Here is a 25,913-nt window from a genome sequence, read left to right as displayed (position 1 = left end):
ATTCCCTGTATCCTGCCTTGGTATACTTGTCCCTGTGGGGGTCCCTTGTGTGGGATGCCTAGTGTGAGTGGGCTACGATCGCAGCGCTCTCTTAAAGGGGCGGTCACCCTTTTATTTTTGCTGCTACAAGGGCATGGATTCTCAGGAATACTAGTTTCCTGCCAATTTAGTGGGAAGCCAGGGGACTGCGGTTTCCCCCCCCCCCGGGGGGGGATTTGGCTGCGATTGTGGCTAGCCTTGCGACTCAGGTGCAAATGCTGGTGGTTGCTCAATCCTCTAAAAGGCCCAGAGTTTTCAATTTCCTCTGTTTCAGAGGGTGATGGTACTGGGGCTGCTGTGGCAGAGATCTCCTTATCGGGGTCTCGTTCCTTCCTGGACCTTATAGGGTCAGAAATGGAGGCTGAGGTAGAGGGGGTTGATAATTCTCCCCCTGGCTCGTCTGAAGAGCTTGCACTCATGGATGAATTGGTTGCTTCTATCAAGCAAACTCTGCGTTGGAGGAGGAAACGTCCTCCAGCTGCCTTGGCGGCTTATGGGACGCAGAAAAGGCGCAAATCATCGCAGATGTTTCCATGCACTGATGATTTTCAGCGCTCTGTGAAAGAACGATGGCGTAATATACGCAAACCTTTTGCTGTACCAAGTAGGTTTAAGCTGCGCTATCCTTTTACGCCCGCTACTGATGGGCGTTGGTGTGTCCCACCTCCGGTGGACCATGCGTTAGCAGTTTTGAACAAATCCACTGCGATTCCTGCTGAAGACACCCCGGTGTTCCGGGATGCCACGGACAAGAGGATGGAGTCCCTTGCCCGTTGTACCTATTCTATTATGGGTTCTATGTTGAAAGCTTTATTTGCTTCACTTATGGCGGCCCAGGCGGTCGCGAGCTGGACGCAGGTGCTTAGGCGTGTCCTGGTGGCTGATTCTGCCCCCCAGGCGACTTTGGATATGGTGGATCAAATCCACCAGGGTGTCATGTATTTGTGTGATGCGGACCTGGATATGGTTCCGTTGGCTGCACGTGTACACAGTGTGGCGGTGTTATCTCGCCGCCTGGTTTGGTTGAAGTGTTGGTCTGTGGATCAATCTTCACGTAAGACCTTGGCCAATCTGCCTTTTGATGGTTCTCGCCTTTTTGGCGAATCCCTGGATGCCCTAATTAAAGGGGTCACGGGGGGTAAGAGCACGCTCTTACCTCAATCCCACAAGACTGAGACGGCTCCTGGAAAAAAAAAAAAAAAAGAATGCTTTCTTTCGGCCCCCTCAGGGGTCCTTTCGTGCCTTTCGGTCACACTTTGGGGCAAGCCGTCCAAGGGTCAAGGCTCCCGCAAGAAGCCGTGGGCAGGTAAGCAAAAGTCCGGCCAATCCGGTTCTGCGGCCCACAACAGTGCGGCCTGAAGGGGCGCCCTCACCCAATTCACAGAAAATCGTTCGATCTGGCTACTAGATCGAGTTTCTCTCTCGGCCGGAGAGCAGATTTTTTCCCTCAAGTCTTCTCTTATCCCCGGAGCGTTTGCGGGACCTGCATCTAGCGGTGCAGGACCTGAGGGCTCAGGGAGTGGTGGTCCCGGTGCCTCATCGGGACAGATTTCGAGGGTTCTATTTCAATCTGCTCACCGTGCCCAGGAAGGAGGGCTAGGTGCGTCCGATTCTGGACTTGAAGGCGCTGAACCGCTTTGTGCGGGTGCGCAAGTTCCGCATGGAATCCCTGCGGTCGGTGGTGGCTGCCCTGGTTCCGGGGGAGTTCATGGCTTCCATCGACTTGAAGGATGCGTATCTTCACATCCCGATTTTCGAGGGTCACCAGAGGTACCTTCGATTCGCCATAGCGGAAGATCATTACCAATTTGTGGCGTTGCCTTTTTGGTCTCGCCTCGGCTCCGAGGGTGTTCACCAAAGTGCTGGCACCGGTTCTGGCTTTGTTGAGGGCCCAGGGCATTTCGGTTCTGGGGTATCTGGACGATATTCTGGTTCGGTCTGCGACCGGCCAGAGTCTGGAGAAGGATCTGTCCGTCACGTTGCAGACTGCAGGAGTTTGGTTGGACGATCAATTTTCCAAAGTCGACATTGTGCCCATCGGTTCGGTTTTCTTACCTGGGTATGATTCTGGGCTCTGTCCAGGCGAAGGTCTTCCTGCCGGAAGAAAAACTCGCAGCTCTTCAGGAGGCAGTCAGGTCCCTCAGGGACGTTCCATCTTCGTCCATTCGGACGTGCATGCGGTGTCTGGGATTGATGGTCTTGGCTTTCGAGGCGATTCCCTTCGCCCAGTTTCACACACGGGATCTCCAAGCGGAGATATTGTCCAAGTGGGACGGGCGTCCGCAGTCTCTGGATCTCCAGATGTCATTGAGTTCTCAGACCAGAAGGGCTCTTCTGTGGTGGCTTCAATCCCCCTCAGTATCGGGGGGCAAGTCTTTTCGTCCCCTTTCGTGGACGGTGATCACCACGGACGCCAGCCTGTCGGGCTGGGGTGGTGTTCTGGGCGTTCTGTCCGCCCAGGGTGTTTGGTCGACGGAGGAATCCTCCCTTCCGATCAACGTTCTGGAACTGCGAGCGATACTCCTCTGTCTTCGTCGTTGGACGGACAATCTTCACGGCTACCCGGTTCGGGTGCAGACGGACAATGCCACGGCGGTGGCTTACATCAATCACCAAGGGGGCACCAGGAGTGCCCGGGCGGCTCGAGAAGTGGCCGCGATTCTGTCTTGGGCCGAGACGCATGTCCCGGCAATATCGGCAGTTCACATTCCGGGGGAGGAAATTTGGCAGGCGGATTATCTGAGCCGCCAGACCCTGGACCAGGGGGAATGGTCCCTTCACCCGGCTGTCTTCCAGATGTTGTGCGCGAGGTGGGGTCTTCCGGAGGTAGACCTGTTCGCGTCTCGTCTGAACAACAAAGTACCACGGTTCATGGCAAGGACGCGCGCTCCTCGGGCAGACGCGTCGGACGCGTTGGTTGCCCCGTGGCATCAGTACCGACTGATGTATGCGTTCCCACCGATTCAATTGCTGTCCAGGTTCCTTCGCGGAACCGACCACGGTGATTCTTGTGGCACCGGACTGGCCTCGCCGGTCCTGGTACGCAGACCTCGTATATCTGGCAATCGACGCCCCGTGGCGTCTGCCTCTTCGAGAAGATCTTCTGTCGCAAGGACCGATCTTCCATCCTGCTTTACAGTCGCTGGTCTTGACGGCCTGGCTGTTAAATCCGAGGTCCTGAAGAACAGGGGTCTTTCCCCTGAGTTCATTCACACCTTAATAAATGCGAGGAAGTCTTCCTCGGGGAAGGTTTATTACCGTACTTGGAAGGCGTATTTTGCCTGGTGCGGATCCAGGGGTTTCTCTCCTGACACTTATTCGGTGTCTAGGGTGTTGCCCTTCCTTCAGACGGGTGTTGACCAGCGTCTGGCGCTGGCCACGATCAAGGGTCAGGTGTCTGCTTTGGCCGTTCTTTTTCAACGGCCTGTGGCATCTGATTCTTTGGTTGGCACTTTTGTGCGGGGGGTACGTCATCTGATCCCTCCTAGGAGGGACCCTCTTCCCCCTTGGGACTTGAATCTAGTTCTATCAGTATTGCAGCGTGCTCCTTTTGAAAGGTTCAGGGAGATCTCGCTGTCTTTGTTATCCAAGAAGGTCGCCTTTTTGGTGGCTATCACCTCGACTCGTCGAGTGTCGGGGCTGGCAGCCTTGTCCTGCAAGTCTCCGTGTCTGGTTGTGCATTTGGACAAGGTGGTCTTGCGACCTAACCCTTCTTTTCTTCCAAAAAGGGTTTCGGACTTTCATCTCAATGTGGACATTGTCAAACCTTCGCTTTGCGCGAAGCCGAAGCTTCCGACGGAGGTGTTGCTTCACTCCTTGGATGTTGTCCGGGCGATTAGAGTCTATCTCAAATCGACTGAGTCTTCTCGCAAGTCGGATGCCTTGTTTGTCCTTCCGGGAGGTCCTCGGAAGGGTATGGCGGCGTCGGCTTCTACAATCGCCAAATGGATCTGACGGACCATTGATCAGGCCTATGCTTTGAGGGGGAAAGTTCCCCCTGTACCTGTGAAGGCGCACTCTACCAGATCTCTGAGTACGTCTTGGGCCTGTCGTCATGGGGCCTCTGTGGCCCAGGTGTGTGAGGCGGCGACTTGTCGACTGTACACACTTTCACGATATTCTACAGAGTAGATGTTCAGGCATCGGCTGATGCTTCCTTTGGCCGCAAGGTTCTTAGTGCGGCAGTTTCCTAGAGCCCTTGTTACGGGTTCTTTGGCTTTTTGGGATTTTTGTTTTTTCCCTGGGTTTTCTTGCTCCTGTTGAGCGAGTGTTTTGTTCTTATGACCAACTGGTTTCCTTCCTTTGGTAAGGTTCCTTTCTCTGATGGGGAGACGGCGTTGCCTTGGGCGCGGCTGAGTTCTTCCCACCCCTCATATTTACACTGCTTTGGGACATCCCCATTGGTGATGAATATGAAGTGGGCGGCGACTGTCGGAGGACGTAAGAGAAAACGGAATTTTTGTAAAATCTTACCTGTAAAATTCCTTTCTCTGAGTCCTCCGACAGTCGCCGCCCCCGCCCCTCTTTTGGGGTTTTGATGTACTCTCTACTGCTATTCCACTGAAACTGAGTTGGATACAGGAAGTGGAGGGTTATGTACTGAGGGGACCACCCCCTGGGGGTGGGATATGTTAAAAGTCTTTGTACTAACATATTCTATTGCCTAGCTACTCCTACGGAATAAAGGACATAACCCCATTGGTGATGAATATGAAGTGGGCGGCGACTGTCGGAGGACTCAGAGAAAGGAATTTTACAGGTAAGATTTTACAAAAATTCCGTTTTTTATTATTTTTAACCTTTCCGGGATCTCCCGGTTTAATTTTTAAATTTTTCTTATACTTTGCAAATAAGAATTACACCCAGTCTTATTGTTACCTTTAAAGGGGTTTACTGTTAAGATATGTACTTGTACTTATCTATTTAGCTTATCCTTGGATCGGATTTAATTGTATTTGGATATTTTTATATAATTTTTACCCTTCATTACAATGTGGCCTTCACTGACTATACTATGTTAAGTATGGCTCTCTGCAAAGAAATTGCAATTCCTTTTGTTGCCACTAGATGGCATTGCAATCATATTGCTATAGTTAATGTGGAGCTTGACCCGACTCGTTTGGGTTTAGATGACACCGTCTTTAGGATCGACAAATACATTAACTTTTTAATTTTATTTCCTTTTTATTTTGGTATAATTAGCCTTTACTAAAGATGTAATGTGTAATCGAGACTTTGCTTGGTTCTTTGCAGGGAGACCGTGCATCTTTCTTAATTGCCATTAATTGGTGTTCTCAACTTAATATTGTACTCGATGTCCGATATGGTTTCTTCAGATAATTACTTATGTAACCTGCAGCGAGCGGGATTGTTCAAATTGTCTTGCTTGTTATGCACAGTTAGGGATGCTAGACTGTGCCCGGATATCATTGTGGTACCATGAATTGGATGCCCCATTCCCATATTTAAGATGGCGGAGCGGTCCTCATTGTTCTCCGGTGGCCCAGCCCCATCCCTTCTGGTTAAATAGATGGCGTCAGTACGCCGTCCGCACCTTTGAAAACGTCATCTGTGACGAAACGTCGTAAGGACACGGCGTACTGACGTCATCTGATCGCGACCAGGAAGTGCGGACGAGCGGAGACCGTCCGGCCGGCGGCCTTGATATACATGCTCCCCATTTCCTCGTTTCTGCAAGTTTTATTCTTTTCTCTTCAAATAAATCGTATGGTTTTACACTATGGAAGTCTTTTCTTTCATTTGGTGGTGATTACCCTGGTTATATTGGAGTCACACGCCCTGGAGTCCACTGCAGGTTCCGTGAAGCTCATCATTCCCTTAGGCTCATTTACCATCTCCTTAGGGTAAGAGGCAAATCCTATTGGTGAAGGCTGGCGTCCTGTCATACTTGACTCTCTTGCTTTATTTGGCTCAATCTGATTTCTTATCTGGTAAGAGGCGAGTGATATTGGTGGTGATCTACATAGAAGACACCTATTTAGGATTTTCCATTCACATTGGCAAACACATCTCTACATTGTGGTAAGAGGCGACACCGGCTGTTACAGGATTGCACACAATATATGACTGCATGTTTTTCAGCTACCTTTGGTAAGGGGTACCTATAGGTGTCCCTTTTAGAGCATTCCTCTTTTTTCTGATTCTCATACACTGGTGGAGTTCACACTATTCATCCAGTTGTTAGTCACTCACTCTGGTGTATTTGTTCATCCGTTTTTGTTGGGTTTTACGCTATTGCGTTTTTATCTTTCCTCCAATTTTATTGAGTCTACGCGAGATATCTGTTCCAGTCTACTATCAAAGGGACGAGATTTGCTTCTGAGAACCTGCCTTTTGATTTACCAACTCTGGTAAGCGTATACCCATAGGGAGCTTGTTTGGACACTGTGTTCCTGATTTATATGGACTTTATGGACTTTATTTTCCATCACTCAAGTTAGCGTGACTTTTTATAGAAATTATAGAAAGAAAAAAAAAATGCAGAGTACAATTACCTACTGCGCATGCGCGAACGGCAATGCCCGTTCACGGAGCAATCCAACTCCGTGCATGAAGAGTTGGAAGGACTTCTCGGCAGCCCAGTATAATACTACAGCGCATGCACCCGCGGACAGTTGGAGCTTTTGGCAAATAATAACCCCTGTACAGTGCTATATCCCCCACAGTAATTTATACAAGTTGGAGCTTTTGGCAAATCGTGACCCCTGCACAGTGCTATATCCCCCACAGTAACTTGTACAAGTAAGCCTGAAAGGGAATGCTGGGATTTATAGTTCCTCAAAAAAAAAAATTTGAATCTGAGCTTGAAAGTACATGCTGGGATTTTCTAGTTCTCTCCAAAAAAAAAAAGCACAATTGTGAACAGCGCAGAGACACAGGCTGCGTTTATAGGGGACACAGGCTGCATGATGGGGGACAGGCTGCATGACGGCGGGGACACTGACTGCGTGATGGGGGACAGAATGGATGACGGCGGGTAACACAGGCTGCGTAATGGGGGACACGGACTGGATGATGGCGGAGAACACAGGCAGCGTGATGTCCCCCATAACGTAGCCTGTGTCCCTGCCGTCATGCAGCCTGTGTTACCTGCTGTCATCCAGCCTGTGTCCCCCATCACGCAGCCTGTGTCCCTTCCATCATGCAGCCTGTCCCCCCAATCATACAGCCTGTGTTACCCGCCGTCATCCAGCCTGTGTCCCCCATAAAAGCAGCCTGTGTTACCCGCTGTCATCCAGCCTGTGCCCCCCATAAATGCAGCCTGTGTCCCCCATAGACGCAGCCTGTGTTTTTGGGGGACATTGCACATGAACACACCCCCCCCCCCCCCCTTTGCATGGAGAAGAGGACAGTGAGGCCAATAGTGGTGAGCGCCAAAATGGTGGTTTGTGACATGCATTAAAATAGCACCAGTGAACACTTTACAATAGGTGCACAAATATGTGGCAAAGAAAAAATTGTCCCTGGGTTGGTGGTGTCACTGAAAAACAGAAATGTCCGGTGGTGTCACTGAAAGGAAAAAAAAATTGTCCCTGCCTATAGCGGTGTCACTAGAAGAAGCGCATCTGCATAGCTCCTCCTTCACTCCTCCAGTGCATTGTTCTTCCCTCGACTCGCACCCTCCATCAGTGGCGTACCTAGCACTATCGGCACCCAGGGCCCATCATTTTTTTTTTTTTTTTTACACCCCCCCAAAAAAAAAATTGCAAGAGGAAATATAATGGCGTGCAGCATGCAGCACCGGATTGTGGGCGCGTTAGAACTAGTGATTGCCCTATATCAGTTTTTCGTTGCCGATACCGTTACCAATATTTTTGCCAATGCATATCGGTATCGGCTGATATTGGCCGATATTTTCATACATTTAAAAAAACATTTTTTTTTCATGACTTGACAGCTACTCTTGCAGAGAAAGATGACGTCATTCCACCGCGCCTGCAAGAGACAGGAAGAGCCTACGACTCTTGCAGTGGAAGAGCCAACGGTCCTGTCACCATGACTCTTGCCGGTGGAGTGACGCCATCTCCCGCACCGCCACCGATTCAGCTGTCTGGCGCTAGTGTTTCCTGTATCGGTCTGTGTACCATTGGTCCACCTAGAGCCCTGTCACATCGGCTATCAGTACATCGGCGGTGGGGGCAAGTTCACAGGCTCAGCCCGACATCCCACCAGTGTGTGTTTTTAACGTCTATTGATTTTATGCAATAAACTGTGTAGTTTTTTCCCACCACTACGCCGTTTACCATCAGGTGTTTGTGACTGATTTAATTCAATTATTACCTGAAGCGCTCCCTAACTTCCAGCCTTCTCACTCAATATTTGCAATATCGGCCAGTTTCGGGGCCGATACAGATATATCGGCAAGTCAATATCGGCCCTCGATGTATCGCCCTTGCTGATAATTGGACGATCCCTAGTTGGAACCCTTGGTGCATTTGGGTCTGTGCCGCCACTGCATCCCAATTGACGTTAAAGAGTGCAGATGCTTATCCCTCGTGTGTGAACAAGGCCTAATTATGTGGGTCAGATGGCTGTAAAGAGGAGATGCTAGGTATTTAATGTCAGGAAATTCACCATAATGTCTTGGTATGCTGACGCCTTAAGAGTTCCCTTCACTGGAACGAAGGAGCCAAGCCAAACCCCTAAACAACCCACACCATAATGCCCCCCCCCCCCACACCAAATGATTTGGACCAGTGTACAAAGAAAGGTCCATAAAGACATGGCTGAGCGAGTTTTGGGGTGAATGAACTTTACTGGCCTGCACAGAGTTCTGACCTCAACCCGATAGAAAACCTTTGGGGTGAATAAGAGCACAGACATACGCTTCTGGAAGAATGGTCAAACATTCCCATAGACCCACTCCTAAACCTTAAAGGACAGCTTTCCCAGAAGAGTTAAAGCGGTTATAGCTGCAAAAGGTAGGCCAACTCAATATTGAACCCTACGGACTAAGACTGGAATGCCATTAAAGTTCATGTGGGTGTAACGGCAGGCGTCCAAAAACTAGGTAATCTAGTGTATGTTGTGAACTCCAGGGCCCAGGCAGGCTATCCCTTAGTCCAGGCTTTAGGTCCAAGTTTTTTATCCCTGAATCAAGCAGGGCCTCCAGGCACCCTCTTACCTGCTTCAGAGCCTTCTTACTCCCTCTTTTAGTCCAGGACCTCCATACACCCGCTGGCCTAGTCCAGGGCCTCCATACATCCTCTCTCCTTGCCCAGGAACTCCGCTCTACACCCCCATATCCTAGTTAGTGGCCTCCTCCACACACTCACCTCTGCTAGTCCATGGCCTTCTTCGCACAGCCACCTCTCCTGGTCCACAGCCTCCTCTACAACCCTCCCTAGTCCAGGGGCCTTCGCCACATAACCCCCTCTCCTAATATAGTGCTTACAGTTGGAGGCAGGCTTTCCCCTTTACATTTGTGCTGCGGCTAGGCTGCCCCACTTTCTGTCAGAAAGGCATGTGGCAGGAGAAGATGACCTCGCAGCACATCAGTGTTGAATGACTGTTTCTCTTACGTCCTCCGACAGTCGCCGCCTCCTCTAAGTCATCACTGTTGGGTATTCACTTCCCATCCGCAGGAGTAGCTAGGCATATAGACTTAGTACAAAGACAAAAGGCATTAGCATATACACACCCATGGGGGCTGTCCCATCTGGTCAATACCCCCCCTGCATAACCACTCCCAACTCCAGTTTTAATCTGCCTAGCGTCAGGAGTAGTCAGGCTTCCCTGTGCTGGGGCTTCAGTCTCAGCCTTCATAATCTTTTATTTGATTTTCTTTGAAAATGTCAGTTTTTTTCTTACTTTACTAGCTGTTTATTTTGTCAGCTTCTAGTGTTAGTCTTCTCTTCGGATAAAGATGGATCATGCGGTGCTGGGATTCGGACTGACCGCCCTGGTTCCCCAGGGCAGAAGGGTCAGATGGACCCCCAGCCCGCCATCGAGCGTTCAGCTATGGTTCGCCCTGGCATTACGAACGACCCATCCCTGTTCGCTGCAGGGATGCAGCCATGAGGTGGCTACCTCACAGGACACATCTGCGGTGCTGCAGTGTAATGTCCCTGGCTCACGGCACTCCCTGTCAGGTGAGGACAGCGGTTTTCCGTGCATAGAGGCTTCCACGCCATCTGGTACAGGTAAGTACTTCTGTGTGGGGCCTCTGTCTGGGGTGGCAGTCTGTGTTGCTGTGTGTCCCCCATGTCTGTGCCTGTGTGACTCCCTGATGCGGCCCCTGCAGGGATCGCTTGTGCAGATTCTGTATGTGTGGGGGTCCCCTTCCCTGTGTCACTTCGGTGCATTGTTGGGGGTGCAGACGTTGTGTGGCGACCGTTCAGCCTACTTCAGCAGGACATCGGTGGCAACACTCTGCGGGCTCTGCAGGTTATCGCTCTCAATATTCCTCTGTATTATCGCTTCTGGCTCAGTTTTCTCTTCTCCTTTTGGGGGTCTTTGTCACTGTAGCTGTAGCGGTGGGCTGCGCATTCTGCAGCAATCTAAAAGGGGCAGTACACATTTTATTGCACTGTTTTTTTTTTTTCTGTGAACTTTGAGCAATGGATTCTCTAATTCCAGCTTTAGTGGGGGTCCCCAGTTCTCCTGTGGCCCCGCTGTGACCCGATTTGGCTGCTGTGGTGGCGACTTTGGTGTCTAATATGGAAATGCTGATGTCTGAACGTGCTGCAAAAAAGAGGCCCAGTTTGTCTCTCTCTTCTGATTCAGATGGGGATATGGCTGCTGCTGCGAGCGTGCCCTTTTCAGGGTCCCGCTCATCCTTGGACCCCCCGGGGTCTGAGGGGGAGGCTGAGATGGAGGGGGTTGATGCCTCCTCCCCAGGGTCACCTGAAGAACGGGCGACCATGGATGAGTTAATTGTTTCTGTTAAAGAAACCTTACATTTAGAGGATGAGCCCTGTCCTCCGGGCGTTGTGTCCTCATTTGGGACGCACAGGACCCGCAAGTCGGCGCAGGTTTTTCCCTGCCCAGCTGAGTTTCATTACACTGTTAATGAAATGTGGCGCACGTTGAAACGTCCATTCCTGATACCTAGTCGGTTCAAATTGCTTTATTCTTTTGCGCCGGCTACGGAATCACGATGGTGTGTGCCTCCACAGGTGGATCACACTGTGGCCGTGTTAAACAAGGCTACCTTGGTTCCTACTGAGGAACCCCGGTTTTCCGGGATCCCACGGACCGACGGTTGGAGTCTCTAGCTCGCCATTCCTATACGGTGGCGGGTTCGTTGCTCAAACCTGTTTTCGCGTCCGTTCTGGTTGCTCAGACGGTGGCTGATTGGACTAAGATGCTTAGGAGCAATCTCGTGTCTGATGGCGTTCCGCCTGCCCGGCTAGAAATGGTGGATCAGATCCACCAAGGAGTCATGTATCTGTGTGATGCGGCCTTGAATGAGGCCCCCTTAGTGGCTCGCCTCTCTAGTGTCGCGGTGCTTAACCGGCGACTGATATGGCTGAAGAGCTGGTCGGCTGACCAGTCCTCACGGAAAACAGTTGCTGATTTTCCCTATGCTGGCTCTCGCCTTTTTGGCGAGGCGTTGGACACCCTGGTGAAAGGCGTCACGGGGGGCAAGAGCACTATGCTTCCCCAGAACCCGAAGAACAAGTCCTTTTGAGGCAAGCGGGGTTCTGCGCCTAGATCCAATCAGGGGTCCTTTCGTGCCTTTCGGAACCAATCCAAGGGCAAGCCTTCAAGACCCAGGGCAGTCAGAACTCCTTGAGTCGTCAGACCAGATTGGCTCTTCTGTGGTGGCTCCAGTCCCCGTCGGTGGCGGAAGGAAAGTCCTTCTGTCCGTTGGTGTGGACGGTGATTACCACGGATGCCAGCCTGTCGGGCTGGGGTGGAGTCCTGGGCAACCTGTCTGCCCAGGGCACTTGGTCGGAGGAAGAGTCCTCCCTCCCGATAAATGTGCTGGAACTGCAAACGATAAAGCTCTGTCTCTTCCAGTGGTCGGGCCGTCTTCGGGGCCGTCCTGTCCAGGTACAGACGGACAATGCTACCGCGGTGGCTTACATCAACCACCAAGGGGGCACCAGGAGTGCTCGGGCGGCCCGGGAGGTGACCGACATTCTGTCTTGGGCCGAGGCTCATGTCCCGGCGATCTCGGCAGTTCACTTTCCGGGTTTGGAGAATTGGCAGGTCGACTATCTGAGCCGCCAGACCCTGGACCAGGGGGAATGGTCCCTACACCCGGAGGTCTTTCAAATGCTGTTTGCGAGGTGGGGATCCCGGGACGTGGATCTGTTCGCATCCCGGCTAAATCAAAAGGTGGAAAGGTTTGTGGCAAGAACGCGCGATCCGTTGGCGGACGCCTCGGATGCGTTGGTAGCCCCTTGGCATCAGTATCGTCTGATGTATGCCTTTCCTCCGATTCAGTTACCATCCCGGTTCCTCCGCAGATTGGTCTCGGAACCGCGCCTGGTGATTCTGGTGGCTCCGGACTGGCCACGCCGGTCCTGGTACGCCGACGTTGTTCACCTGGCAGTGGCGCCTCCGTGGCGTCTGCCTCTGCGGGAAGATCTCCTGTCTCAGGGTCCGATCTTCCATCCTGCTTTACGGTCGCTGGCTTTAACGGCCTGGCTGTTGAGACCCAGGTCCTGAAGGACAGGGGTCTTTCTTCTGCGGTCATCCCTACCCTTGTCAAGGCTAGAAAGACCTCCTCCGGTAAAATCTATTACCGTACCTGGAAGGCTTATTTCGCCTGGTGTGAGTCCAGGGGGTTCTCCCCTCGCTCGTACTCGGTGTCAAGAGTGTTGGCCTTCCTCCAGTCTGGAGTGGACCAGCGCCTGGTGCTGGCCACGATCAAAGGCCAGGTGTCCGCACTGGCTGTTCTTTTTCAACGCACTGTGGCATCTCATTCCCTGGTTCGCACCTTCATTCAAGGTGTCCGACATTTGGCTCCTCCCAGGAAGGAGCCCTTACCTCCATGGGACTTGAACTTGGTTCTGTCCATCTTACAGCGTGCTCCCTTTGAAAACATTCGGGAAATATCGTTGCCTCTGCTGTCTAAAAAGGTTGCCTTTTTGGTGGCGATTACTTCGGCTCGCAGGGTGTCAGAACTGGCAGCGTTCTCTTGCCGTTCTCCGTACTTGGGGATTCACCGGGATAAGGTGGTTTTGCGTCCGCATCCCTCCTTTCTTCCTAAGGTGATCTCGGAGTTCCACATTAATGAGGACATTGTCCTGCCTTCGCTTTGTACGAAGCCTAAGCATCCTAAGGAGGTTGCTCTGCATTCTTTGGATGTTGTCAGGGCGATCAGGGTTTACCTGTCGTCTACGGAGTCCTTTCGGAAGACGGATTCCCTCTTTGTCCTTCCTGAGGGACCTCGGAAGGGCATGGCTGCCTCTGCAGCAACTATTGCCAAATGGATCAGACAGACCATTGAACAGGCTTACGCCTTGAAGGAACGGGTTCCACCCTTCCCTGTTAAGGCGCACTCCACCAGATCTGTGAGTGCATCCTGGACCTATTGGCATAGGGCCTCAGTGGCCCAGGTGTGCAAGGCTGCGACGTCGTCGGTGCACACTTTTTCAAAATTCTACAAAGTAGACGTTCTGGCATCAGCTGATGCTTCCTTTGGCCGCAAGGTTCTCAGTGCGGCAGTGCCATGATGGACCCTTGTGTTTTTTTCTGGGTCCCTGGCTGTTGGCATTTGCTTTCCTGGGCTGTTGCTCCTGTTGAGCATTGTTTTTTTCTGTTGCCCAGTTGGTTCTCTTACAGTGCATGTAAGGTTCCTTTCTCTGATGTGGGTACTGCGTTGCCTTTTCTACGGTTGCGTCTCCCACCCCTCATGTCTATACTGCTTTGGGACATCTCAACAGTGATGACATAGAGGAGGCGGCGACTGTCGGAGGACGTAAGAGAAAACTGAATTTTTGTAAAATCTTACCTGTAAAATTCCTTTCTCTGAGTCCTCCGACAGTCGCCGCCCCCGCCCCTCTTTTGGGGTTCTTATTACCTACTGCTATGCTATAAAACTGAGTTGGGAGTGGTTATGCAGGGGGGGTATTGACCAGATGGGACAGCCCTCATGGGTGTGTATATGCTAATGCCTTTTGTCTTTGGACTAAGTCTATATGCCTAGCTACTCCTGCGGATGTGAAGTCAATACCCAACAGTGATGACTTAGAGGAGGCGGCGACTGTCGGAGGACGTAAGAGAAAGGAATTTTACAGGTAAGATTTTACAAAAATTCCGTTTTCTCCTGCCTGGCCCATAGAAAAGCATTCTTGAGCGACATTGCAGCTACTGTTGCTAAGCAAAAGTAGCTGCAGTGTTGGTCAAGGAAGGCTAAGGGTAGGGTGGGTGGGTCGGAGCAGAGTGATTCAGCACTGCTGCGTTGTGAGGTGCTAGTGCCGCTGTGACTTACCAGTCAAACTGGCAACTGTTTGTGACATTAATTTACTTAGTGTTTAAGCGCTATCTGTTTAATACATATGCACAATCCATACATAAATACCAAAATGAGTGCAAACAATATCCAAAATACCAGTAAAGTGCCACCAGTATCAAAGTGCAATAAAAAAAAGTCCAAGCTTCCTGTTGACAGCGAAATGCGTAGAGCCAGGGACACAGCAAGTCTGACGTCACATGTGACTGTGTTTCCGGGAGAGTGGAACGTACACTGGTCCACCATATTGTTTCAGGAATGGATGGTGGTTGCAAAAGAGTACACTGCTGGAATATGCTGGCTGGGACAGCAAGATATGTGGGTGGAATATCTTCTTCCTTTTTTTTTTTTTTGCTTTTTATGAATTGGGTTGCATGAGGATCTTGTGTTTTGACTTTCCATTTCTGAACTGCAAAGGCCATAGCGCTATCCTGCCTGGACAAAGCGCTCTTAGACCCACTCAATACCTGGGTCTAGGGTTCTGTTGCTTGGAGACATGGAGAAGCAGTTTGATACAGCACCTTATATTTGCATGAAGTGTGCAAAGCACGTTATACAGAAATTAGAAAGCACTTTGTTTTAAGGACTTCTTCCTTAGGACACTTTATGGCCTTTTTTTGATTGCACTTTACTGGTATTTTATATATTGTTGTTTACGCTAATTTTGGTATTTATGTATGGATTGATATTAAACACTTAGGGCTCATCCACTTTGAGTACATTTTGGGTTGCTATCGTAGTGCAATTTTGCACTAGGTAATGGGAAGAGCTGCGGGAGTGGCTTACTATGGGTTTTAAAGGGAACCTGTGGCACAGTGTTTTTGATATCATTTTGTTTAACATTTTACTTGGATCGGCAGTGGTACCCTAAGAGCTGCAGTACCTGGTGCGGGCCACAACCCCTCGGTACAGAGTTCTGTATACAAACAGTTTACAGCAGTGGCCGTGGTGTCAAGTCATTGCACCTCCTAGGGGAGGTGGCTACAGCATTCAAATTCCTTCATGTAGGGAGGAAACATGGTACCATATTAAAATCCTGCTTACAATGCTCTGTGTCAGTGGATATTTAATACAGTTCAGGACGGCTTTTCTCACTATACAAAGTCAATGAAAATGCAAAAGCAGCTTTAAGGTTTATTTAAACTTGGTGCGGTGGGACTGCGTTGGGTGCCTATTTCTGCACAGTCCCACCACATGACAAGGTCTCCTGTGTGACTGGTTCACACCACAGCTTTGTTGCGGTGTGTGAGTGGAGTGTGCTAAAAAAAGGAGTACTGCGAGCCGTACTTTTTTTTTTTTTTTTTTTTTTTTTTATCGTAGTGCAAGGTAATCCACCTCATGCCACACAATGGCCAATTGAACTTAATTGTGTGAATAAGCCCTGAAACAGGTTAGTGCAGCATAGAAGGTTCAATGCAGGTCAAATGCTCCTGTCAGTAAAATCTGAATGATTTCAGAAGCACCCTTGGATATAAACTGGTGATTATCCGTTTGCCCATAGGAGTGCATTGCTGTCCAGTCTTTCATCCATCCATCCATTGGTGAAAGAAAAATGAACGCCCATGTGAAAGGGGCCCTAAACTGATCTCCAATACACCTAAAGGAAAACTGCATCTGCCTATAAACTCAAGCTCAAAGTCTATTAACACAAACACTAAAGCTGACCTTTTTTATTTCTGTTTATGATAGATTATTAAGGAATACAAAGAAGTTGGAGTTGATATCGTCCTCTCTGGTTGCAATGGTAAGTTCTGTATCTGCACATGTGGCAGGAATATGTCATGCAATGACTGGGAATGGTACATGCTCTTATTCCCAAATCAAACCATTTTTTTCTGCTAAAGTGCATGCTTTTCAAACACTACAGTCCACCAAACAATAGCACACAGTAGAGGAAAAGTGGAAACCTTGCTCTTAGCAACGATTTTTAAATTTTTCAAGTGAAATAAGATATATCCGACTAACCCGCAAACACAGTTCTGTTTGATTTACTATCACTATACAGACATGGCCAAAAGTTTTGAGAATGACACAAATAGAATTTTTGTAAGAACTTACCGTAAAATTCTTTTCTCCGAGTCCTCTATGATGAAACTTGGAAGGGCTGTGTCTGTCAATTTAGTAATGGCGCCCTCTGCAGGAGCAGGCTAGGTAGTGAAACTTCATTAAAAAAACTTTCACTAGACACACCTTTAGGGGCTGTCCCTTCAGACATTACCCCTAGACATAGAGTTTACTAATCAGTTTTGTAGCAAGCAGTACAGGAAGACAACCAACCCCAAAATAGATTGGAAGGGCTGCGTCTGTCAGAGGATTCTGAGAAAATAATTTTACGGTAAGTTCTAACAAAAATTCTATTTTCTCTCACGTCCTCTGACAGACGCAGCCCTTCCAAGTTTCATCACAATTGGAATGTCCCAAAGCAGTGCAGGTGTGAGGGGTGGGAAGAGACGCAACCAACAAAATGGCAACGTGTCAACAATGCCAGGAAAAAAAACTTAGTCAACAGTGCAACAGAAGCTCAACCAACAGGAGCCAACCCCAGAACAAAAATCACCCCAAGAAGATAAAAGCATATCTCTTCAACAAACCGCAGCATGTAAAACTTTGCGGCCAAAGGAAGCATCCGAGGATGGCATCACGTCAATCTTGTAGAATTTTGTAAAAGTGTGCACCGACGACCAGGTCGCTGCTTTGCACACCTGAGCCACAGAAGCCTGATGGCAAAAAGCCCAAGAGGCACTCGTAGCTCTAGTGGAAATGTGCCCTCACAGGAAAGGAGGCACCTGACCGAAGGCAACACGATATCCTCATTGAGGTGGAAGGCAGACACCACCTTAAGGAGAAAAGACTGGTTGGGACACAGAACAACCTTATCCCTATGAACGACCAGATAAGGCGAACGGCAGGACAGAGCACACAGGAGACGAAACGCCTTCAGATGCAGGGACCATTCCCCCTGATCCAAGGACTGACGACTGAGATAGTCCGCCTGCCAGCTCTCCAGTCCCGGAATGTGAACAGCGGTGATAGCCAGAACGCGTGCTTCGGCCGCCCGGGCACTTCTGGTGCCCCCTTGGTGATTGATGTAAGCCACAGCCGTGGCATTGTCAGTTTAAACCCGATCCGGGCAACCGCACAACCGAGTCGCCCAATGGAGCAGGCAGAGTTTGATCACCCTGAGCTCCAGGACATTTATTGGCAAGGAGGATTCCTCCGCCGACAACGTTCCTTGGACACAATGAGTGTCCAGTACTCCACCCCAGCCCTTCAGGCTGGCATCCGTGGTGATCACCGTCCACAATGGGTGCAGAAAGGACTTGCCCTGGTTCAGAACGGGTGACGCCACCACGATAGCTCCAACCTCGTGAGACAGCTTAGACATATCCTCCTGTCCAAAGACTGTGGATCCTTGTTCCATTTAGGAAGGATCTCCGCTTGTAGAGGCCTTGTGTGAAACTGGGCAAACGGGATTGCCTCGAAAGCCAACACCATCAGCCCCAGGGACCTCATGCAGTTCCGCAGGGAGGCGAGATCGTTGTCCCTGAGGGACCTGATCTCGCCCCGCAAAGTTTGAAGTTTTTCCTCTGGGAGAAAAACTTTCGTTTAGGCAGAGTCCAGGACCATGCCCAGGTAGCTGAGACTGACTGACTGGAAGTTGATGTTCCACCCAAACTCCTGGAGCACCGGGACCGTTAGATTGTCTGACAGAGTGGCACACGGGCTTGCCCTCAACAAGAGATCGTCCAGATAACCGAGGACCGCAATCCTCCTCTTGCGCAGCAGAGCCAGCACCGGGGCCGAAACCCTGGTGAAGACCCTGGGAGCCGAAGCCAGACCAAAGGGTAATGCCACAAATTGAAAATGCTCCTCTGCCACTGCGAAGCAGAGATACCGCTGATGACCTTCGTAGATACGCATCCTTTAAGATAAACGGTTGGAATCGGCGCTACCTGGTATATATAATGTTCCAAGGTCTTATAAAATAGTGGTATTCCCAGATCGCAAATCCATATATAAATATCTAAAAAATGTGCAGGATGAGGTGCAAGTGCAGATGTGCAAAATGGCGGAGATATCTGGGTTAAATATATAAGCCTTGTTAAGTGCTAAATGTGCTATAAAGGATACCACAAAGTGCAGATAAATAATTTATTGTGAAGTGCAAGAAAATTGTACTTTTAAAATAGTGCACCAAGATCTCGATGACCTGAGTGGTAAAAGAATTGAAAAAAACAGTAACCGAGAAATATATAGTGAAGTAAAAACAAGGGGAAATCCCCTATGCAAACAACTGTGCTTATATGAATGTCTGTGATGGGTGAGATAAAATAAAAGTGAGTATGGTGGAACACAGGTGCCTGTACCTATAGTGTCCACTAGATATCGCACTCACCCTTGGATCACAAAGTAATGTAATCAAAGTGGATAGACTTCCAAAGGGGGGATGGGGTCCTGAGCAAGGTTCCTGGAAAAAAAGGTTCATGGTTGGTGGCAGCTTCTACACCTGAAAAATATTTTCACTACTCCATAGCGCTGGTCACCCTCTCACCCATTGTTTATCCTTTAAGTTGATGAAGGCCAGAAAATCTCCTTGACTTAGATGCCACCACCGACCGGATAGATTCAGTGGTGGGATTCAAAAATTTTAGTAACCAGTTCCGACTTTCCCAGCAGAATGACCAGCATGCCCCCTTTCAATGCACAGTGACCAGCGTGCCCCCTTTCAATGCACAGTGACCAGCGCAGCGTGCCCCCCTTTCAATGCAGAGAGACCAGCGTGCCCCCTTTCAATGCACAGTGCCCACAGCATTGCCCCCAACCATTGCAGAGTGCCACGGTATTGCCCACAATCATTGCAGAGCGCCACAGTATTGCCCGCAATCATTGCAGAGTGCCCACAGCATTGCCCCAATCACTGCAGAGTGAACACAGCATTGCCCCCAATCATTGCAGAGTGCCCACAGCATTGCCCCCAATCATTGCAGAGTGCCCACAGCATTGCCCCCAACCATTGCAGAGTGCCACAGTATTGCCCGCAATCATTGCAGAGTGCCCACAGCATTGCCCCCAATCACTGCAGAGTACCCACAGCATTGCCCCCAATCACTGCAGAGTGCCCACAGCATGCCCGCAATCATTGCAGAGTGCCCACAGCATGCCCGCAATCATTGCAGAGTGCCCACAGCATTGCCCCCAATCACTGCAGAGTGCCCACAGCATGCCCGCAATCATTGCAGAGTGCCCACAGCATTGCCCCCAATCATTGCAGAGTGCCACAGCATTGCCCGCAATCATTGCAGAGTGCCCACAGCATTGCCCACAATCATTGCAGAGTGCCCACAGTATTGCCCGCAATCATTGCAGAGTGCCCACAGCATTGCCCGCAATCATTGCAGAGTGCCCACAGCATTGCCCGCAATCATTGCAGAGTGCCACAGTATTGCCCGCAATCATTGCAGAGTGCCCACAGCATTGCCCCCAATAATTGCAGAGTGCCCACAGCATTGCCCCCAATAATTGCAGAGCGCCACAGCATTGCCCTCAATCATTGCAGAGTGCCCACAGCATTGCCCGCAATCATTGCAGAGTGCCACAGTATTGCCCTCAATCATTGCAGAGTGCAACAGCATTGCCCCCAATCATTGCAGAGTGCCCACAGCATTGCCCCTAATCATTTTTCTAGAGCTTTTTTTTTTTTTTAATACATCCATTAAATTGTACTTACTTTTGTACTACTAGTCACTGTCACTCTGTGTCACAGATCACAGTCACTGACTGCTCACTGCTCAGATTCTTCTCCTTGGACCTTGTTCGGTGCTGGCTGCTTGGAGAGAAGCTGCTGGAGCCTGGAGGGAGGAGGTGGGTGGAGCCAGGCAGCGCGCGAGGAAGGACTCGGAAGTTCCGCTGTGGATGCTGGGGCATCGCTCTCCTCCACTCCTTAGACCGGCGACGAGGTGAGGTCACTGGTTGCTAGACGCCAATCGGCGGTTGGCATAGCAACCAGTGCACTCACTGCGGGCGGGCCACGGCTGCTGTACAGGCCATCGGCGCGGCGGCGGGACTACAAGAGAAGCTTTCAGCTCCGTCGCGCTGCTGGCCTGTTCCTGCTGGGGAGAAAGGACCATGGACTGGAGAGTTACACAGTAAGTGCCATGGGTAATATTTTTTTCGGGGGGTGCAATTGACCCGATGCCCCCCCCCCTGGATTCGCCACTGGTGGAGGCGGGGACTGGGAGGAGGCCTGGCTGGAGGAGAAGAGGCTCAGATTCAGAAGGCCTGGTGACGTCACTGGTTGCTAGATGCTAGGCGGCCACTAGCCTAGCAACCAGTGCTCCCGGCAGAGAGAGAGAGCGCCGCCGCAGCCACAGACAGGACAGTCACGATTCACACAGAGGCAGAGAGAGCAGCGCCGCAGCCAGGACACAGAGGACAGATCACAGATGGTCAGTAGCAGTAAGCCGGTTCTGCGAACTGCCACATGTTTAGTAACCGGTTCTGTAGAACCGGTGAGAACCGGCTGAATCCCACCACTGGATAGATTCCATCCGGAACTTCTGCACCCGCACAAAGCGGTTCAGAGATTTGAGGTCCAGAATCAGACGTACCTTGCCCTCCTTCCTGGGCACCGTGAACAAGTTTGCATAAAACCCACAAAATTTGTCCTGCTGTGGAACCGTGATAAGAACGCAGTGAGAAAGAAGATCTTGCACTGCCCCCTTGAAATCCGTTAAACCAGGGCTCAAAATTTCAAATCCTGGGCTACTAGCCAGGCCTTAAGAGTTACTTGCCACCAGTTGCCCTTACCATGGCCTGACCCTAATTCCGCCCCTAAACACACCCTCATAAATTATCATATTTTATTTAGATTATACATAGTACAGGAGACAGCCAGAGAGACTGCAGATATGGTACAGTGGAGACAGCCAGAGAGACTGCAGATATGGTACAGTGGAGACAGTCAGAGAGACTGCAGATATGGTACAGTGGACAGTCAGAGAGACTGCAGATATGGTACAGTGGAGACAGTCAGAGAGACTGCAGATATGGTACAGTGGAGACAGCCAGAGAGACTGAAGATATGGTACAGTGGAGACAGACTGCAGATATGGTACAGTGGAGACAGAAAGACTGCAGATATAGTACAGTGGAGACGGAGACTGCAGATATGGTACAGTGGAGACGGAGACTGCAGATATGGTACAGTGGAGACAGAGACTGCAGATATGGTACAGTGGAGACAGAGACGGCAGATATGGTACAGTGGAGACAGACTGCAGATATGGTACAGTGGAGACAGAGAGACTGCAGATATGGTACAGTGGAGACAGAGAGACTGCAGATATGGTACAGTGGAGACAGAGACTGCAGATATGGTACAGTGGAGACAGTCAGAGACTGCAGATATGGTACAGTGGAGACAGTCAGAGACTGCAGATATGGTACAGTGGAGACAGTCAGAGAGACTGCAGATATGGTACAGTGGAGACAGCCAGAGACTGCAGATATGGTACAGTGGAGACAGTCAGAGAGACTGCAGATATGGTACAGTGGAGACAGCCAGAGAGACTGCAGATATGGTACAGTGGAGACAGCCAGAGAGACTGCAGACATGGTACAGTGGAGACAGCCAGAGAGACTGCAGATATGGTACAGTGGAGACAGCCAGAGAGACTGCAGATATGGTACAGTGGAGACAGTCAGAGAGACTGCAGATATGGTACAGTGGAGACAGTCAGAGACTGCAGATATGGTACAGTGGAGACAGTCAGAGACTGCAGATATGGTACAGTGGAGACAGAGAGACTGCAGATATGGTACGGTGGAGACAGCCAGAGAGACTGCAGATATGGTACGGTGGAGACAGCCAGAGAGACTGCAGATATGGTACGGTGGAGACAGCCAGAGAGACTGCAGATATGGTACGGTGGAGACAGCCAGAGAGACTGCAGATATGGTACGGTGGAGACAGCCAGAGAGACTGCAGATATGGTACAGTGGAGACAGAGACTGCAGATATGGTACAGTGGAGACAGAGACTGCAGATATGGTACAGTGGAGACAGAGACTGCAGATATGGTACAGTGGAGATGGATGCTTCCCCCCTTCCCTCCCCCTCCTCTGTGTGCAGACATGGCCAGACTCCTCTGTTTACTTCCCCCCCCCTCCCCGACCCTTACTCCCTTGTCCCTGCACAAACTTCTACCCAGTAGGCTGTTACCTTGAAGTCTCTCTTGCTGCTGACTCTTCTTCCTCCTCCTCGCTGCCCTGGGACTCGCATCTTTTCTGCTCGCTCAAGTCCGGAATGTCAGTGAGAAGAGAATCCATGGGGCTGTGCTGGAAACTACATTTCCCAGCGTGCAGCGCGGCTCACAGCCCTCCATAGAGATGACTAGGAAGGCGGCTCCTGCGGCTTGTCTAAAGCCGAGCAGACCCGCCCCCCACCCTAGCCGAGCCGAGCGGATCTGTAACCACCTGAGCCAAGCTGGAACACTCGCTTTCAAATAAATTCCACTCGCCAAATGCGACCAGGCGAGTGGAAATTTTGAGGGCTGCGTTAAACGACCCGCAGACAGACGGAGATTTGATGGAAAGAACCTGTCTGCTGGACGAGATCGAAATTCGATCTTGTACCCTGAACGTATCCGTTTGTGAACCCATTTGTCCTGAATCGGGGGCGTCCAGGGTTCCCGAAAGTATAGCAGACGTCCCTCCCCACCCCTGAAACGGGTGAGGGCGTCCCTTCATGCGGAAGAAGACTGGGCCACCGCACTGGACTGACCGGCCTTGGGCTTACCTGACCAAGACTTCTTATTCCCGCCGGAGAAGGATTTGCCTTTTTCCTGCGCCCCTGGGGCACGAAAAAGCCCCCGGTGAGCCTTGAAGGAAGGACCCCTCCGCGCGCGGGGTGCTTTACCCTTCGCAGATTGGGGTAGAAGGGTACATTTACCCTCTGTGAGACCCTTGACCATCCCATCCAAGGAGTCCCCAAAAAGACGTTCCCCCCAAATAGGGGAGATCAGACACGGTCGTCTTAGAGGCATGGTCTGCCGACCAGCTCTTAAGCCACACCATGTGGCGGAGTGCAATCGCCACCGCAGAAAGTCGTGCGACCAGGGGAGCTTCGTACAGGGCCGCATCACACAGATACACCATGGCCTGGGCCATTTGGTCCGTGAGGTCAATGAGGGTCGGGGGGACAGACTCGGCCAGCAAGTTGCTCTTAAGCACCTTGATCCATTCTGTAACTGTCTGAGAAACCAGCACGGAAGCGAACACAGGCTTGAGGAGCGAGCCCGCCACCAAGTACATGTGGCACAAAAGTGACTCCACGCGCCTGTTCATCGGGTCTGTAAACACCGGGGATTCCTCCACATGCACCACCGTAGATTTATTTAACCTAGAAACAGTGTGGTCCACCCTAGGGTACACTGTCCAGCGATTGGAAACTGGGTCCGCCAAAGGGTGGCGGCGTTGAAAACGCTTAAGCACCGCCAGCAGGTGCTTAATGCGTTGCCACTGTTCGTTCACGATATCGTGAAACTCCACGGGACAGTGAAAAACCTGACCTGACTTCTGGGCTTTGCGGGAGCTGAAGACAACCCGCTTTCCTGATTGGGTGGGCTCATCATCAATATTCAGTCTCCCTGACAGAGCGAACAAGTGCTTCAACTAAAGCGCGTTCCCGCGCTGCAGCGGAGGAGGACTCATCCTCCTCGCCGTCAGAGTGTGAGGACAGGGAACCCTCAGGGAGGGCAGTGTCAGTGGCAACCACATCAGGCTCTGAATCGGAAGACTGAGAGGGCATCGGCCTTTTTTGAACAGGAACATGACAAGATCCACTTTGGACGCCAGAGCTTCAATGGCTGCAGATAAAGATGCTAGGGAAGGTGATCTGGAGGTCCCGGATGCACACACCAGATCAGTGGGGAAATTGTCATACTGGGACTCCATTATGACAATGATATAAAAAAGAAAGGAACACTGGCCCTTTAAATCCACAATGACAGCCGGACCGCAATCCTGCGTTACTGCTGGGGTCCCCCTTTACTAAGGAGATAAACTGATCAAAGCAAATGTGTCTGAGGAAATGCCCCAAAAGACCAAAACAACCCCTTACTGTGCCTGAGAGAGGACAAACCGCTCTCCACGCTTCTCTGCAGCAAGTGAAAATGGCAGGAGGAAGTGACCTAACCTCACTAGAGGCCGAAGAGCCCTGAGCCACACAAATATGGTGCCAATAGAAAGTATTGGGGAAGCACAGGGAAAATGGCTGCCGCCCTCACTATTGCGGCTTGCTCACATCCAGGATGGTGCCTAGAAGTTGATTGACAGCATGCCAGTGCAAATTGCAAAGTTCTTGAAAAAGAAGGGTCAACACTGCAAATATTGACTTTCTGCATAAACTTGTCAATGAAAGCCTTTGACGCTTATGAAATGCTTGTAATTATAATTCATAATACCATAATAACATCTGACAAAAGATATAAAAACACTAAGGCAGCAGAAATGTGTGAAAATTTGTATTTGTCATTCCCAAAACTTTCGGCCACAGCTGTACTGTATACCTCTAATTATACAACACAACCCAGCTTGTAAGATCATGTTAAATCTCACTTTTATTGATCCTTCTTTAAATTTTTTATTTTGTTTAGCCTGGTTTTTTTTTTAATCCCCAATGCCCTTTTAGTTATTGTTGGGATACATAATTGTATATGTATTGTATAATTGCGAATTGATTTGAATTAAAATAATCTTCAAATCTATTATTATTGATTTTATTTTACAGGGCTGGTTGTAAAAGATCTAACCAGGCTGAATTTCTTTGATAAGAATATAAGAAGAGACATCATTTTTCACAGTATTCACGATGCTGTTATGCATTGCAAGTTTAGAGCTTCATCACTGGCTCTCACATCTTCAGAAGAGCAGGTCTTGAGCTCCGATACTCCAAGCCAGGTCTAATGTTCCCAAAATGTGTCTACTGATTGCCTCAGATCCAACTAGCAATTACAAATGAGATTTTTTTTTTTTTTTTTTTATTAACTTGGAAATCATGCTTTGTTCAGGCACTTTAACCTGCTATAAGGCTCAAGGGCTGATTTGATTGCTGGCTTTTTTTACAGCCCCTGTTACAGACCTATAAGCACTACTGGCTTATTAAAGTGTGTTTTATATTTTGCTCTTATAAAATGGTTTAAAAGACATATTTATACCCTTGGAGCAACTTTAGCCATTTATATATACCATTTTATCTCCCCTAAATTTTTTGGCTTTCAGTTGCTCTTTTCTACATTTTAATATTAGTGTTCTGTCCTGAGTACATCTCCATTTCACTTTCCAGTCTCTCACTATGTGTGGTTTGAGCAGGTGATGTGGGTGTTGATGACATGACGTGAAACTTCATGTCATGTCATGAAAGAGGAACGGCTGACACCCACTCAGT

General features: G+C 50.0%; 1 protein-coding gene across 1 annotated transcript in view; it reads left to right on the top strand.

Moving 5' to 3' along the window:
• Window positions 1–25,595, top strand: part of SLC26A5 (solute carrier family 26 member 5) — a 136,552-nt gene extending 110,957 nt beyond the window's left edge. The window contains exons 18-19 of the mRNA XM_082256604.1: window positions 16,157–16,211; window positions 25,257–25,595. Of these exons, the coding sequence (XP_082112730.1) occupies window positions 16,157–16,211; window positions 25,257–25,432 (231 nt within the window). The 3' untranslated portion in view covers window positions 25,433–25,595. The remainder of the gene's footprint in view (window positions 1–16,156; window positions 16,212–25,256) is intronic.
• Window positions 25,596–25,913: the final 318 nt, after the last annotated feature.

Source organism: Pelophylax lessonae (genome assembly GCF_965119305.1).
Source record: "Pelophylax lessonae genome assembly, chromosome: 4".
In the NCBI taxonomy this organism is placed as follows: domain Eukaryota; kingdom Metazoa; phylum Chordata; class Amphibia; order Anura; family Ranidae; genus Pelophylax; species Pelophylax lessonae.
Note: the sequence above shows the minus strand (reverse complement) of the source record. Positions and strands in the feature narration are given on the sequence as shown.